Here is a 16,984-nt window from a genome sequence, read left to right on the forward strand (position 1 = left end):
GTGACTTGGACAAGCTGGCTGAGTGGGCAAATACTTTTTAAAAAATATAAATTTAGCGTACCCAATTCATTTTTCCCAATTAAGGGGCAATTTAGCGTGGCCAATTCACCTACCCTGCACATCTTTCGGTTGTGGGGGCGAAACCCACACAAACAAAGGGAGAATGTGCAAACTCCACACGGACAGTGACCCAGGGCCGGGATCGAACCTGGGACCTCGGCGCCGTGAGACTGCAGGGCTAACCCACTGAACCACTGTGCTGCCCCGAGTGGGCTGACACTTGGCAAATACAATGTAATGTGGGTAAATGTGAGGTTATCGACTTTGGTGGCAAAAACAGGAAGGCAGATTATTATCTGAATGGTGGCAGTTTAGGAAAAGGGGAAGTGCAACGAGACCTGGGTGTCATGGTGGAACAGTCGCTGAAGGTTGGCGTGCAGGCACAGCAGGCAATGAGGAAAGCGAATGGCCTGCTGGCCTTCATAGCGAGCGGATTTGAGTATAGGAGTAGGGATGTCTTGCTGCAGTTATACAGGGCCTTGGTGAGGCCAGACCTTGAGTATTGTGCGCAGTTTTGGTCTCCTAGTTTGAGGAAAGACATTCTTGCTATTGAGGGTGTCCAGCGAAGGTTCACCAGACTAATCCCCGGGATGGCAGGACTGACATATGAAGAAAGACTGAATCGACTGGGCTTGTAATCACTGGAGTTTAGAAGAATGAGAGGGGATCTCATAGAAACAATATAAAATCCTGATGGGATTGGACAGGCTAGATGCGGGAAGAATGCTCCCATTGTTGAGGGTGCCAAGAACTAGGAGTCACAGCCTCAGAATAAGGGGTGAGCCATTGCGGACTGAGATGAGGAAGAACAACTTCTCTCGGAGAGCTCTGGACTTGTGGAGCTGGATGTGGCCCTTGCGGCTAAAGGGATCAAGGGGTGTGGAGAGAAAGCGGGAGTGGGATGCTGAATTTGCATGATCATGAATGGTGGTGCAGGCTCGAAGGGCCTATACAAGGTGCTATTTGGACTGGTCCAGTACTCCCCTCGGTTCCATGTGCTGTTTGGCAGGGTCCAGTGAGGTCACTTTGATGGACTTGGATAGCAGTCAATCAACTCTTCTGGCATTCCGGGACTTATAGAATCATAGAATTTACAGTGCAGAATTCGGTTCTCGTTTGGTAGAGAACTCCAGAAGCTTCTGGAAATAAGGCAGTCTTCATTTTGATTTCAGTTCTGCTTAGACCAGGAGAGTAGCAAGGACACAGAGAAGTATGGTGATTAAACTTCTCACCAGCCATCTGTGAACTTTAAATTTCTGATTCAAAGGCTGCAAGCGGTCCATCGCCAGCAGTCTGTGAACGTTTCGCCTCTGATTAAAAGACTGGGGGAGAACAGTTCCGATCTCTCCCTCATCTGATGACTTGTGACGAAGTACCTTCCTCTTTCTGCACAACCTGTGAAGCCAGAGCCCTGAATTCTCTCACCTGTTGGATTCTTTCTGAAGGTTCAGGATAAAGACCTTTCTCTCTGCAGTCCAGCACCACCTGCAGACAGAGGGGCTGTTTGAAAACCCATTATAAATTCCCAAGTTGAGAACCTTAGATGTAACTCAATGAGGCTGATAGTCTATCTGGCGGACACAAGTTAGAATTGAACAGACCTCCTGGGAGGGGGGGGGGGGAAAGAAAGAGAGATAAGCCCAGGTCAGTAGAAATGAAAGTGACTCCTCAGAGGAAGTCTTGCAGCTTGAGTTCTAATTGAAGGTTTTGGCCAGATGTTCGAAACCAGTTGATGGTCGCAACGCTTCACGCCCCAGGAAGAGAGTCAACATCAAAGATACTCATCTCACGCCCGTTTTAATCCCCATTATTTTGATCCATCCCTTCCCCACTATGTTTGTGGAAGGGGGAAGAGATGAAATAATTAGATCAACAGACTGTTGTTCCATTATCACCATGACATCTTTATCTTGTTATTAATAGTTATTTTAAGTTTTACTTACAAATCTGGTGCCTGTAAATCACTGGAGCAGTCAAGGGTCAAAGACCTTGGGGAATATTATGTTGGGACTCTGGTACTGGAATTGACCGCACGCTAGCCCAGGGTGTTGTAACGCTACGGAGAGTCGCAATAGACAAGATGGGCCAATTGCTTCCACCTGTGCTATAACAATTCTGTGACTCATTAAAATAATTCTTAAAGAGAGTGATGCTGTACAATGTATATTTAATAGTTAATCAGATGGTTAAGACTGATGAGACTCAAAGTTCTGTTTGAAATCTTCATCTTTTCTGCTAAAGGTTATGCAAAATGCCCATGTTGATGCGGTGATGATCCTTGGCGAGGCCTTTTCATCCGTGGAGCCCTTTAACTTTGGGAATCAGAGCACCACCAAGAGAATCCACAGTCTGATCCCCATCATGCTGCAACATAGACTCGTCCCTCCTCCAGAGGAGACCTATTCCCTCCACCGCAAGATGGCTGGTTCCTTCCTTATCTGCAGCAAGCTCAACGCACAGATCGCCTGCAATCACTTGTTTGAGGAGGCCTACCAGAGTTACTGGAGTAGGAAGGCTAAGCAAGGAGGAACCAGCCCATAACATGGAAGGGACGGAGTGGAAGATGCTGATGAACTAACCACCTTACTGTGTTTCCTTTTCTAAAAAAACAAATGTTCTCACTTCCTGTTTAAAGGAATTGTGGGTTCCACTGAACACAGGATTACAGTAACCGGGCAAGTGGGATGGAGAAAGGTTCCACTTCCCCTAAGGAGGGGCATTTCAGATTTTACTATATTGATTAATGAAAAATCATTTACTTTGTACCATACTGAAGTGAATTAGTGAGGAAATGATGAATTACTTTAGAAATGATGATCATTGACCAGTTTTTTTTGTATACCTGTCAGGATAATGATTCAATTAAAATCATGTTTGTGCCTTGGGCAGAAGATGTCGGGTTGTACATGGTGATTTTATGATGGTGCATAATAATCATTCTCTCTGTCCAGGAGCAGTTATTTTGTTTGGTGTCACCGAGCTCTGTGCTCCCCTGAGCCCTGCCCTTTTGTTACTCACTTTTTAAAAGTTTGTTCTTTGTGTTGTCGCATCAGTAACTTGGGTCTCCACGACCCATCAACATCCATGTCTTGAAAAGAGGCAAATTAGGCAAAAGTTATGACAGAGCAGCGACTGCTCACCGAGAGCTTGTTCCAGCCAGTGCACCACCCACCTGTAGTCATAAAACTCCTAGAAGTAGCAAAGAAAAACACTAGGGAACTTCAGATGGCCCCAGTAGTTCCTCTTTAACATGGTGCTCCTCAGAACATTCACTATAGAGTTTGAGATCCTCTGGCAGGGTAGACAGCTGCTGGGCTATTTCCCCTTAGCTGCAATCTAGAATACAGAGACGGGGAGACCAGTTTGTGAAATCCCCACCCCAAAGGGTGTATTGTGAGTGCTGGGACCCTGAATACAAGATCAATGGGATTTTTGAACATGAAGAAAATAGAGGGGTATGGAGATAGATCATAATGGTGAAGTAGGTGCACGTGGCTGTATATTTCTTCTAGCTCAGCCCCAAATCCCAAATATGCTAGTGAAACAGCAGCTGGAAAGAGAAAATGGGCATTATTTATACAATCTCAACTGTGACTAAATATTTCCACCTTCAACTTTGCCCAGTCCTTTTTAACAATCCGGTACCTTTCATAGACACCCCCCTGGAAGAGTTGTATCAGGCGCCAAAGGTTTTGGGTTTGAAGGCAGGGCCCGATGGCAGCAGGAAAGGAGCATCTGTTCCCATCAGCCTTCCGTAAATTGACACACAAGTTAATGGACCTGTTGTCCAGTTTTATGGTGAAGGGCCTTGTCTCCCATGTTGCAGTAACTTCAATATCTTCACGTTTGACCCACCTCTTCAATCACCTGCTTGATGGTAGCTCTGTACAACTCTTTACACTGATTAACCTGCAGTTTTTGCCAGTTACCTCATCACTGGATTTATCTGACCACCTCACTATTGACCAAATAATCTGTTTTGAATCTCATTGCAGTTTATGGGAGATGGCTGTGTGCAATTAACAGGCCACGTTTCTTACACTGACTTCTGTTTCTCGAGTGTTTTGGGATATCCTGTGAAAGGTGCGATAGAAATATAGGTTAACCACAACTACATTTGACCAGCACCGGGATGTTCCTGCCAGCTTAATCTGATTCACTATCCTCAAAGGGAGGCTGAAATACAGTGGAAAGAATCTCTTGCAGTCCGTATCTGATTGCATCTTTAAAGCTATTCTCTGGATTCCTTAACTCAATGAAATTGAGCAGATAGACGACTAGTCTTATTGTCTGCTCACACAGAAACATCCCCAGGGAGAATATAAACATGTAACCTCCCTCCCTCTTTGTGCAAACCAGCACCGCCACAGTGATGGAGGGGGGGTTACGGAAACTGTCCAACATCACCATAGTTTGCTGACAGTTGTGCCACTGGCTGGAAGACTTCTGCCGGCGGGGGGGGGGGGGGGGAGGAAAGAGTGGACTCACACGGAGCACCATTGCCTCAGCCGGCAAGGCAGCCATGCCGCTGACAACTTAGGGCCACAGGTCGTACGGATCTCCCCCAGGGCACTCCCCTAGGCTCCCTCTGGCCCCAGCCAACTCATCAGCAGGATGGGTGTGCGCCAGCATAACCAGTGCCATCGTGTTGGCTGGGATGAGTGTGTGGGGGTCTTGTAATGTGAACATGCAGCTGCAGCTTGTCAGCCTCCCGAATGTCAATCACAGACCCGGCAAATCCTGCACGGCTTTCCATTGGAATCGATTCTCGTTTGGTAGAGAGCTCCTCCACAGTCGCTGAATCGGTACCGGTTCGGTGGCAGTTTTGCTGTCGTGAAAGTCCACGAATCCTGCCCCGGCGTCAACACTTGGTCTCAGGAACGGAAAGTCCAGTCTGGGGTGTTGGGCCAGCAGGAAGCAGTTACCTTCAGAAGAGGAGGATTAGAAGGAGGGACATTTATATAAAACTGAGCTCAATTCTCATTTAATTTATGAAAACCATGGTTTCCTGACTGACTCCAAGTGGATGGGACCAGAGCACGGACGGAGATGCCCAAATCAGAGTCAGTTTACCCTAAAAGTAATAATACAAAAACAACCCAATTTCAAACATTTCCCTGTTTTATTGAAATACATCAAAGTCTTGGTTAATATTTAGTGTGTGTCACCAACATAAAATAATGGTGGCCGGTCTTTAATAGACTGACCACCTTAAATATTCTTGTGCAGAAGAATCTACAATCAGCAATAGTTTTCTCTTACAAATTAACCCCTAAAAACATTAAGGGCAAAAAGGACTGATAAAGCCAAGCAATTAATTTACTGAAGTCAGCCTTTAATCTAAACCAAAAGAAAATTTTAAAAACTGATTACATCTAAGACATGCAAAACTGTACAATAATCTTACAAAAGGGGGCAAAACCCACAAAACTCTGGAAAATAAATGATATGAAATTGCCATAGTCAAAGGCAGGTCAGTCCCCACTGAACACCAACACGAGTAAACATATCCTCCATCCCCTTGCTCTCCACATAATGATCTTTACAATTCACAGGCTGAGATTGTGACAGCTCCCACGTTTCTCCTCCATATCTGTACATATCTTAACTCAAGGAAGATTGTGCCCATCTCTCCCACTCACATATTTCTGTCGTCGCAACAAAAGCTCAAGACAGTGACAGCCTTCATGAAGAGGCACTTTCAAATCAAAGGTCAAACTCATCTAAAATCTCATTCATTTAAAATGAAAACCACTTTTACTTCATTCAACTGACCAGGAGCTTGATTAAGCATGTGAGAGTGCAGACAGGTTTGTGTTTTACCCACTCATCTCACCTCTGGAAGTATGTTTTTTAATTATCTTGCTTAACCGTCCACTCCCCAAACATAAGGACTCAAAGGTTTGTGCCCCCCCCCCCCCGCCCCGCCAGTCCACTGCCCAACAACTCCCATCAGCATCTAAATGGTTATGGTTTGCCAAAATGCTTTTGCACTCTTGGCTGCGAATTAAACATCACTTAACATACTCAAACCTCCTCAATAAACTTTATGTCTCTTCCCTTCCCTGTTGCAGAAAGGAAAGAGTGGAAAAGTTGATGTAAACAGGAACTGATGGGCTTTGAAATGTACAAAGCAAATAGGAATTATTTACTGGCAAAAGCAAACTAACCATGAAAGCATTGTGTCCCAGGCTGTCTGCACGCTTTTCTGTTTAGTGTAACAATACATCAATATCTGGGGAGGGATGTGATGAAGCAGGACCCAAGGAGGCGACAGGACCGATCCTTCCCGCCAGAAGTCAGCTGCATATGGTGTACAAAAAATATATATATATATATAATGTTGCTCTGATATCTGGGTGTTTAATCAAATACTGCCTTCAAATGACTACAGAAAGGGACGTTCTTTATTCAAACAGGATCAACAGATCTCCCCTAAACGGAGAAGAGCCTCAAACTAGTGCAGCCTTGTTTTTAAGTTTGAACATGCAACATAAATCAATCATTGTCCATCTACATATTGTAGCTTATGAGTACTTTTCACCTTAGCTGCAAAGTTGCTGCTTCCATCTCTTCTGTTTTATTTAAAACTTTAAATTTTAGCTGCGTCTTGGGTACTACACTGAAGAACTATATATAAGAATCTATCAGCAGGGTCTGTGACACACACACACACACACACAGTAACCTTTCCTTCAGTCGTTGTTTCAACAAGTAAAACTATACACAACTTTATATATATATATATATATATATACTTTATATATATTCTATATCACAAAAGAATTTTTTTGTGTGTTTTTCTTTTAGCAAAATAAGGTTTGGTGATTTGTTTGCAGATGTACACAGCATTATTGCAAAATAAAATAATAATTAAAAGAAGCCTGATCGCACTAGTAACAGAGAAAGAAATGCCGGCCGGCACTTGATGTTTTTGGAAGAGATAAAAAGTCAAAGCTGCATTCCACTCCCCAATCTGTTTATTCTGTGTGTGTGTACCCAGCGAGAGAGCTGCATTCCACTCCCCAATCTGTTTATTCTGTGTGTGTGTACCCAGCGAGAGAGCTGCATTCCACTCCCCAATCTGTTTATTCTGTGTGTGTGTACCCAGCGAGAGAGCTGCATTCCACTCCCCAATCTGTTTATTCTGTGTGTGTGTACCCAGCGAGAGAGCTGCATTCCACTCCCCAATCTGTTTATTCTGTGTGTGTGTACCCAGCGAGAGAGCTGCATTCCACTCCCCAATCTGTTTATTGTGTGCGCGTGTGTGCAGATGTGCACGTGTGGTGTGCGCGTGTGGTGTGCGCGTGTGGTGTGTACCTGGCGAGAGCTGCATTGAGAAACAACACCTTAAAACATCAGTTACACAACTTAACCAAGATCCCATTTTTTTTAAAAAACAGAATAAGCTACACCCACAATAACCCCAAAGAGCAGCTCACGTCACTCTGAAAGGAAAGGAATTTGCTTGTCCTCTTTTTACAAGAGAGAAAAACGTAAAGCAGTCCGCAGGGAAAAGTTCCCGTGTGATGTGTCTATGTGTGTGTATGAGATTGACTTGACCAGGCCTTGTCTGAATCCACAATGTCCCTGTGTCTCTCTGACAGATCTGCAGCAATTGCCTGGCACAGATTGGACAGCAGAGTAGGACTGGGTGCAGTGAGACGGGAGTAAGGGCTGATCTGTTGGAATTGCTTTCAGAACTGAGCAATCATGTTTCCCAGTTGCCGTGCTCTGTGTTTTCTAGTAGAAGTGACTGTGGTTTGTGGGGGGAGATGGGGCTGGGTGGGCTGCTCAGGTTGGAGCTGTTGGAAGCTGTCGAGTGTCTCGGAGAATCAGAATCCTGGAAGAGAACAGAGAAGGGATGATTGATACGTTTACACAACTTGGGGTTCACCAATTGCATCAATACACTTTGCTGTAATTTGTTTCCATGCCCTCTCCCCTGCATTCCACATCCACAACCATCCAAGAAGATGCAAAACAATTTTTAAAAATTCTGTCCTTGGGATGTGGGTAACACAGTACAATATTTACTGCCCATCCACACAGAGGTGGACTTGCGGAAGCTGAAATCCCGGCGGACGCTGAAACCCCGGCGGACGCTGAAACCCCGGCGGACGCTGAAATCCCGGCGCCCGCTGAAATCCCGGCGGACGCTGAAATCCCGGCGCCCGCTGAAATCCCGGCGGACGCTGAAATCCCGGCGGACGCTGAAATCCCGGCGCCCGCTGAAATCCCGGCGGACGCTGAAATCCCGGCGCCCGCTGAAATCCCGGCGGACGCTGAAATCCCGGCGCCCGCTGAAATCCCGGCGGGCGCTGAAATCCCGGCGGGCGCTGAAATCCCGGCGGGCGCTGAAATCCCGGCGGGCGCTGAAATCCCGGCGGGCGCTGAAAGCCCGGCGGGCGCTGAAATCCCGGCGGGCGCTGAAATCCCGGCGGGCGCTGAAATTATCCCACGCAGACTCCACCGCAAATGAAACTATCAAAATAATCAAAGCTTTTTTAAGTGAATAGTGTGAAGGTGGGTGGGTGGATCGCCGGGTGGGTGGGTGGATCGCCGGGTGGGTGGGTGGATCGCCGGGTGGGTGGGTGGATCGCCGGGTGGGTGGGTGGATCGCCGGGTGGGTGGGTGGATCGCCGGGTGGGTGGGTGCATCGCCGGGTGGGTGGGTGCATCGCCGGGTGGGTGGGTGCATCGCCGGGTGGGTGGGTGGATCGCCGGGTGGGTGAGTGGATCGCCGGGTGGGTGGGCGGATCGCCGGGTGGGTGGGCGGATCGCCGGGTGGGTGGGCGGATTGCCGGGTGGGTGGGCGGATCGCCGGGTGGGTGGGCGGATCGCCGGGTGGGTGGGTGGATCGCCGGGTGGGTGGATCGCCGGGTGGGTGGGTGGATCGCCGGGTGGGTGGGTGGATCGCCGGGTGGGTGAGTGGATCGCCGGGTGGGTGAGTGGATCGCCGGGTGGATGGCGGGGTGGGTGGGTGGATCGCCGGGTGGGTGGATCACCGGGTGGGTGGGTGGATCGCCGGGTGGGTGGGTGGATCGCCGGGTGGGTGGGTGGATCGCCGGGTGGGTGGGTGGATCGCCGGGTGGGTGGGTGGATCGCCGGGTGGGTGAGAGGATCGCCGGGTGGATGGCCGGGTGGGTGGGTGGATGGCCGGGTGGGTGGGTGGATCGCCGGGTGGGTGGGTGGATCGCCGGGTGGGTGGGTGGATGGCCGGGTGTGTGGGTGGATGGCCGGGTGGGTGGGTGGATGGCCGGGTGGGTGGGTGGATGGCCGGGTGGGTGGGTGGATGGCCGGGTGGGTGGGTGGATGGCCGGGTGGGTGGGTGGATGGCCGGGTGGGTGAGTGGATCGCCGGGTGGGTGGATCGCCGGGTGGATGGCCGGCCGGGTGGGCGCTGAAATCCCGGCGGGCGCTGAAATCCCGGCGGGCGCTGAAATCCCGGCGGGCGCTGAAATCCCGGCGGGCGCTGAAATCCCGGCGGGCGCTGAAATCCCGGCGGACGCTGAAATCCCGGCGGACGCTGAAATTATCCCACGCAGACTCCACCGCAAATGAAACTATCAAAATAATCAAAGCTTTTTTAAGTGAATAGTGTGAAGGTGGGTGGGTGGATCGCCGGGTGGGTGGGTGGATCGCCGGGTGGGTGGGAGGATCGCCGGGTGGGTGGGCGGATCGCCGGGTGGGTGGGCGGATCGCCGGGTGGGTGGGCGGATCGCCGGGTGGGTGGGCGGATCGTCGGGTGGGTGGGCGGATCGCCGGGTGGGTGGGCGGATCGCCGGGTGGGATGGCGGATCGCCGGGTGGGTGGGCGGATCGCCGGGTGGGTGGGTGGATCGCCGGGTGGGTGGGTGGATCGCCGGGTGGGTGGATCGCCGGGTGGGTGGGTGGATCGCCGGGTGGGTGAGTGGATCGCCGGGTGGATGGCGGGGTGGGTGGGCGGATCGCCGGGTGGGTGGGCGGATCGCCGGGTGGGATGGCGGATCGCCGGGTGGGTGGGCGGATCGCCGGGTGGGTGGGTGGATCGCCGGGTGGGTGGGTGGATCGCCGGGTGGGTGGATCGCCGGGTGGGTGGGTGGATCGCCGGGTGGGTGAGTGGATCGCCGGGTGGATGGCGGGGTGGGTGGGTGGATCGCCGGGTGGGTGGGCGGATCGCCGGGTGGGTGGGCGGATCGCCGGGTGGGTGAGTGGATCGCCGGGTGGGTGGGCGGATCGCCGGGTGGGTGGGCGGATCGCCAGGTGGGTGGGCGGATCGCCGGGTGGGTGGATCGCCGGGTGGGTGGGCGGATCGCCGGGTGGGTGGATCGCCGGGTGGGTGGGTGGATCGCCGGGTGGGTGAGTGGATCGCCGGGTGGGTGGGCGGATCGCCGGGTGGGTGGGCGGATCGCCGGGTGGGTGGGCGGATCGCCGGGTGGGTGGATCGCCGGGTGGGTGGGTGGATCGCCGGGTGGGTGGATCGCCGGGTGGGTGGGTGGATCGCCGGGTGGGTGGATCGCCGGGTGGGTGGGTGGATCGCCGGGTGGGTGGATCGCCGGGTGGGTGGATCGCCGGGTGGGTGGGTGGATCGCCGGGTGGGCGCTGAAATCCCGGCGGGCGCTGAAATCCCGGCGGACGCTGAAATCCCGGCGGACGCTGAAATTATCCCACGCAGACTCCACCGCAAATGAAACTTATCAAAATAATCAAAGCTTTTTTAAGTGAATAGTGTGAAGGTGGGTGGGTGGATCGCCGGGTGGGTGGGTGGATCGCCGGGTGGGTGGGTGGATCGCCGGGTGGGTGGGTGGATCGCCAGGTGGGTGGGTGCATCGCCGGGTGGGTGGGTGGATCGCCGGGTGGGTGAGTGGATCGCCGGGTGGGTGGGCGGATCGCCGGGTGGGTGGGCGGATCGCCGGGTGGGTGGGCGGATCGCCGGGTGGGTGGGTGGATCGCCGGGTGGGTGGATCGCCGGGTGGGTGGGTGGATCGCCGGGTGGGTGGATCGCCGGGTGGGTGGGTGGATCGCCGGGTGGGTGGGTGGATCACCGGGTGGGTGGGTGGATCTCCGGGTGGGTGGGTGGATCGCCGGGTGGGTGGGTGGATCTCCGGGTGGGTGAGTGGATCGCCGGGTGGGTGAGTGGATCGCCGGGTGGATGGCCGGGTGGGTGGGTGGATGGCCGGGTGGGTGGGTGGATCGCCGGGTGGGTGAGTGGATCGCCGGGTGGGTGGGTGGATGGCCGGGTGGATGAGTGGATGGCCGGGTGGGTGGGTGGATGGCCGGGTGGGTGGGTGGATGGCCGGGTGGGTGGGTGGATGGCCGGGTGGGTGGGTGGATGGCCGGGTGGGTGGGTGGATGGCCGGGTGGGTGAGTGGATCGCCGGGTGGGTGAGTGGATCGCCGAGTGGGTGGGTGGATGGCCGGGTGGGTGGGTGGATGGCCGGGTGGGTGGGTAGATGGCCGGGTGGGTGGGTGGATGGCCGGGTGGGTGAGTGGATCGCCGGGTGGGTGAGTGGATCGCCGAGTGGGTGGGTGGATGGCCGGGTGGGTGGGTGGATGGCCGGGTGGGTGGGTGGATGGCCGGGTGGGTGAGTGGATCGCCGGGTGGGTGAGTGGATCGCCGAGTGGGTGGGTGGATGTCCGGGTGGGTGGGTGGATGGCCGGGTGGGTGGGTGGATGGCCGGGTGGGTGGGTGGATGGCCGGGTGGGTGAGTGGATCGCCGGGTGGGTGAGTGGATCGCCGAGTGGGTGGGTGGATCGCCGGGTGGGTGGGTGGATCGCCGGGTGGATGGATCGCCGGGTGGATGGCCGGGTGGGTGGGTGGATGGCCGGGTGGGTGGGTGGATCGCCGGGTTGGCGCTGAAAGCCCGGCGGGCGCTGAAATCCCGGCGGACGCTGAAATCCCGGCGGGCGCTGAAATCCCGGCGGACGCTGAAATTATCCCACGCAGACTCCACCGCAAATGAAACTATCAAAATAATCAAAGCTTTTTTAAGTGAATAGTGTGAAGGTGGGTGGGTGGATCGCCGGGTGGGTGAGTGGATCGCCGGTTGGGTGGGCGGATCGCCGGGTGGGTGAGTGGATCGCCGGTTGGGTGGGCGGATCGCCGGGTGGGTGGGCGGATCGCCGGGTGGGTGGGCGGATCGCCGGGTGGGTGGGCGGATCGCCAGGTGGGTGGGCGGATCGCCGGGTGGGTGGGTGGATCGCCGGGTGGGTGGGTGGATCGCCGGGTGGGTGGATCGCCGGGTGGGTGGGTGGATCGCCGGGTGGGTGAGTGGATCGCCGGGTGGATGGCGGGGTGGGTGGGTGGATCGCCGGGTGGGTGGGCGGATCGCCGGGTGGGTGGGCGGATCGCCGGGTGGGTGGATCGCCGGGTGGGTGGGTGGATCGCCGGGTGGGTGGGTGGATCGCCGGGTGGGTGGGTGGATCGCCGGGTGGGTGGGTGGATCGCCGGGTGGGTGGATCACCGGGTGGGTGGGTGGATCGCCGGGTGGGTGGGTGGATCGCCGGGTGGGTGGATCGCCGGGTGGGTGGGTGGATCGCCGGGTGGGTGAGTGGATCGCCGGGTGGATGGCGGGGTGGGTGGGTGGATCGCCGGGTGGGTGGATCAACGGGTGGGTGGGTGGATCGCCGGGTGGGTGGGTGGATCGCCGGGTGGGTGGGTGGATCGCCGGGTGGGTGAGTGGATCGCCGGGTGGATGGCGGGGTGGGTGGGTGGATCGCCGGGTGGGTGGATCACCGGATGGGTGGGTGGATCGCCGGGTGGGTGGGTGGATCGCCGGGTGGGTGGGTGGATCGCCGGGTGGGTGGGTGGATCGCCGGGTGGGTGGGTGGATCGCCGGGTGGGTGGGTGGATCGCCGGGTGGGTGGGTGGATCGCCGGGTGGGTGGATCGCCGGGTGGGTGAGTGGATCGCCGGGTGGATGGCCGGGTGGGTGGGTGGATGGCCGGGTGGGTGGGTGGATCGCCGGGTGGGTGAGTGGATGGCCGGGTGGGTGGGTGGATGAGTGGATGGCCGGGTGGGTGGGTGGATGGCCGGGTGGGTGAGTGGATCGCCGAGTGGGTGGGTGGATCGCCGGGTGGGTGGATCGCCGGGTGGATGGCCGGGTGGGTGGGTGGATGGCCGGGTGGGTGGGTGGATCGCCGGGTGGGTGGGTGGATCGCCGGGTGGGTGAGTGGATCGCCGGGTGGGTGGGTGGGTGGATCGCCGAGTGGGTGGGTGGGTGGATCGCCGGGTGAGTGAGTGGATCGCCGGGTGGGTGGGTGGGTGGATCGCCGGGTGGGTGAGTGGATCGCCGGGTGGGTGGGTGGATCGCCGGGTGGGTGGGTGGATCGCCGGGTGGGTGGGTGAGTAGGTGGGTGAGTGAGTGGGTAGTCAAGTCGGGCGGGCGGTCAGGTCCAGGTGACAAGTGGGTAGCCCAATATCTCCAGCTGTGAGAACTCCACCAGATACAGGTTCGGAATCTGACTGCCGGCTTCAATATCATCCAACCCGAGTACATTTCTGATAAAGCGACTAAATTAAACTGTCCCTGTCCCTCTGCAGGACCAGTTATCCTTTCACTGAACTCATGTAGTTTCATAGAAATGCAGAAAGATATAGATAACCTTAGTTCGGATGCTCCTGCCCCACCCAGCTCGTGTCAAATCAGCATGTGGGAAGCAGCGACTGAGATGTCGAGATGGGTGGGCAGCTGGGCCGGGGACTAGGTAGTCAGGTCAGGGTGCAGTCGGCTTGTGGGTACGCTCAGATTGGATGGGCAGTGGGGACGGGTGGGCGGTGGGGTTGGATGGGGGGGTGGGCGTTGGGGTCGGATGGGGGATGGGGTAGGATGGGCGGTGGGGTCGGATGGGGGGGTGGGGTAGGATGGGCGGTGGGGTAGGATGGGCGGTGGGGTCGGATGGGGGGGTGGGGTAGGATGGGCGGTGGGGTCGGATGGGGGGTGGGTCGGATGGGCGGTGGGGTCGGATGGGCGGTGGGGTCGGATGGGGGGGTGGGGTAGGATGGGCGGTGGGGTCGGATGGGGTCGGATGGGGGGTGGGTCGGATGGGCGGTGGGGTCGGATGGGCGGTGGGGTAGGATGGGCGGTGGGGTAGGATGGGCGGTGGGGTCAGATGGGGGGTGGGGTAGGATGGGCGGTGGGGTAGGATGGGCGGTGGGGTCGGATGGGGGGTGGGGTCGGATGGGGGGTGGGGTCGGATGGGGGGTGGGGTAGGATGGGGGGTGGGGTAGGATGGGGGGTGGGGTCGGATGGGGGGTGGGGTCGGATGGGGGGTGGGGTAGCATGGGCGTGGGGTCGGATGGGGGGGTGGGGTCGGATGGGGGGTGGGGTCGGATGGGCGGTGGGGTTGGGTGGGCAGTGGGATTGGATGAGGGTCAGGTTGGGTGGGCAGTGGGGTCGGATGGGGGTAGTCAGGTTGGGTGGGCAGTGGGGTCGGATGGGGGTAGTCACGTTGGGTGGGCAGTGGGGTTGGATGGCCGGTGGGGTCGGAGGGGCAGTGGGATCGGATGGGGGTAGTCAGGTTGGGTGGGCAGTGGGGTCGGATGGGGGTAGTCAGGTTGGGTGGGCAGTGGGGTTGGATGGCCGGTGGTGTCGGAGGGGCAGTGGGATCGGATGGGGGTAGTCAGGTTGGGTGGGCAGTGGGGTCGGATGGGGGTAGTCAGGTTGGGTGGGCAGTGGGGTTGGATGGGGGGTGGGTCGGATGGGCGGTGGGGTCGGATGGGCGGTGGGGTCGGATGGGGGGTGGGGTAGGATGGGCGGTGGGGTCGGATGGGGTCGGATGGGGGGTGGGTCGGATGGGCGGTGGGGTCGGATGGGCGGTGGGGTAGGATGGGCGGTGGGGTAGGATGGGCGGTGGGGTCAGATGGGGGGTGGGGTAGGATGGGCGGTGGGGTAGGATGGGCGGTGGGGTCGGATGGGGGGTGGGGTCGGATGGGGGGTGGGGTCGGATGGGGGGTGGGGTCGGATGGGGGGTGGGGTAGGATGGGGGGTGGGGTCGGATGGGGGGTGGGGTCGGATGGGGGGTGGGGTCGGATGGGGGGTGGGGTCGAATGGGGGGTGGGGTCGGATGGGGGGTGGGGTCGGATGGGGGGTGGGGTCGGATGGGGGGTGGGGTAGGATGGGCGGTGGGGTCGGATGGGGGGTGGGGTCGGATGGGGGGTGGGGTCGGATGGGGGGTGGGGTCGGATGGGGGGTGGGGTAGGATGGGGGGTGGGGTCGGATGGGGGGTGGGGTCGGATGGGGGGTGGGGTCGGATGGGGGGTGGGGTCGAATGGGGGGTGGGGTCGGATGGGGGGTGGGGTCGGATGGGGGGTGGGGTCGGATGGGGGGTGGGGTAGCATGGGCGTGGGGTCGGATGGGGGGGTGGGGTCGGATGGGGGGTGGGGTCGGATGGGCGGTGGGGTTGGGTGGGCAGTGGGATTGGATGAGGGTCAGGTTGGGTGGGCAGTGGGGTCGGATGGGGGTAGTCAGGTTGGGTGGGCAGTGGGGTCGGATGGGGGTAGTCACGTTGGGTGGGCAGTGGGGTTGGATGGCCGGTGGGGTCGGAGGGGCAGTGGGATCGGATGGGGGTAGTCAGGTTGGGTGGGCAGTGGGGTCGGATGGGGGTAGTCAGGTTGGGTGGGCAGTGGGGTTGGATGGCCGGTGGTGTCGGAGGGGCAGTGGGATCGGATGGGGGTAGTCAGGTTGGGTGGGCAGTGGGGTCGGATGGGGGTAGTCAGGTTGGGTGGGCAGTGGGGTTGGATGGCCGGTGGGGTCGGAGGGGCAGTGGGATCGGATGGGGGTAGTCAGGTTGGGTGGGCAGTGGGGTCAGATGGGGGTAGTCAGGTTGGGTGGGCAGTGGGGTCGGATGGGGGTAGTCAGGTTGGGTCGGCAGTGGGGTCGGATGGGGGTAGTCAGGTTGGGTGGGCAGTGGGGTTGGATGGGGGTAGTCAGGTTGGGTGGGGTCGGATGGGGGTTGTCAGGTTGGGTGGGCAGTGGGGTTGGATGGCCGGTGGGGTCGGAGGGGCAGTGGGATCGGATGGGGTAGTCAGGTTGGGTGGGCAGTGGGGTCGGATGGGGGTAGTCAGGTTGGGTGGGCAGTGGGGTCGGATGGGGGTAGTCAGGTTGGGTGGGCAGTGGGGTCGGATGGGGGTTGTCAGGTTGGGTGGGCAGTGGGGTTGGATGGGCGGTGGGGTCGGAGGGACAGTGGGATTGGATGGGGGTAGTCAGGTTGTGTGGGCGATGGGGTCGGATGGGGGTAGTCAGGTTGGGTGGGCAGTGGGGTCGGATGGGGGTAGTCAGGTTGGGTGGGCAGTGGGGTCGGATGGGGGTAGTCAGGTTGGGTGGGCAGTGGGGTCGGATGGGGGTAGTCAGGTTGTGTGGGCGATGGGGTCGGAAGGGGGTAGTCAGGTTGGGTGGGCAGTGGGGTCGGATGGGGGTAGTCAGGTTGGGTGGGCAGTGGGGTCGGATGGGGGTAGTCAGGTTGGGTGGGCAGTGGGGTCGGATGGGGGTAGTCAGGTTGGGTGGGGTCGGATGGGGGTTGTCAGGTTGGGTGGGCAGTGGGGTTGGATGGCCGGTGGGGTCGGAGGGGCAGTGGGATCGGATGGGGTAGTCAGGTTGGGTGGGCAGTGGGGTCGGATGGGGGTAGTCAGGTTGGGTGGGCAGTGGGGTCGGATGGGGGTAGTCAGGTTGGGTGGGCAGTGGGGTTGGATGGGCGGTGGGGTCGGAGGGACAGTGGGATTGGATGGGGGTAGTCAGGTTGTGTGGGCGATGGGGTCGGATGGGCGGTGGGGTTGGGTGGGCAGTGGGATTGGATGGGGGTAGTCAGGTTGGGTGGGCAGTGGGGTCGGATGGGAGTAGTCAGGTTGTGTGGGCAGTGGGGTCGGATGGGGGTAGTCAGGTTGGGTGGGCAGTGGGGTCGGATGGGGGTAGTCAGGTTGTGTGGGCAGTGGGATCGGATGGGGGTAGT

At 57.9% G+C, this 16,984-nt stretch overlaps 2 protein-coding genes across 11 annotated transcripts in view; one reads left to right on the plus strand and one right to left on the minus strand.

Annotated features, from left to right (window-relative positions):
* coq8aa (coenzyme Q8A, genome duplicate a) overlaps positions 1-2,951 on the plus strand; it is a 143,327-nt gene extending 140,376 nt beyond the window's left edge. For both annotated transcript variants that reach the window (XM_072500226.1, XM_072500227.1), the window contains exon 15: positions 2,302-2,951. In XM_072500226.1, the coding sequence (XP_072356327.1) occupies positions 2,302-2,601 (300 nt within the window). In that variant the 3' untranslated portion in view covers positions 2,602-2,951. The remainder of the gene's footprint in view (positions 1-2,301) is intronic.
* Positions 2,952-5,163: 2,212 nt separating this feature from the next.
* Positions 5,164-16,984, minus strand: part of LOC140411160 (serine/threonine-protein kinase MRCK alpha-like) — a 900,765-nt gene continuing 888,944 nt past the window's right edge. For all 9 annotated transcript variants that reach the window (XM_072500231.1, XM_072500235.1, XM_072500230.1 and 6 more), the window contains one exon: positions 5,164-7,903. In XM_072500231.1, coding sequence (XP_072356332.1) covers positions 7,772-7,903 — 132 coding nt within the window. In that variant the 3' untranslated portion in view covers positions 5,164-7,771. The remainder of the gene's footprint in view (positions 7,904-16,984) is intronic.

The sequence above is a fragment of the Scyliorhinus torazame genome, chromosome 4 (assembly GCF_047496885.1).
Source record: "Scyliorhinus torazame isolate Kashiwa2021f chromosome 4, sScyTor2.1, whole genome shotgun sequence".
Classification (NCBI taxonomy): Eukaryota; Metazoa; Chordata; class Chondrichthyes; order Carcharhiniformes; family Scyliorhinidae; genus Scyliorhinus; species Scyliorhinus torazame.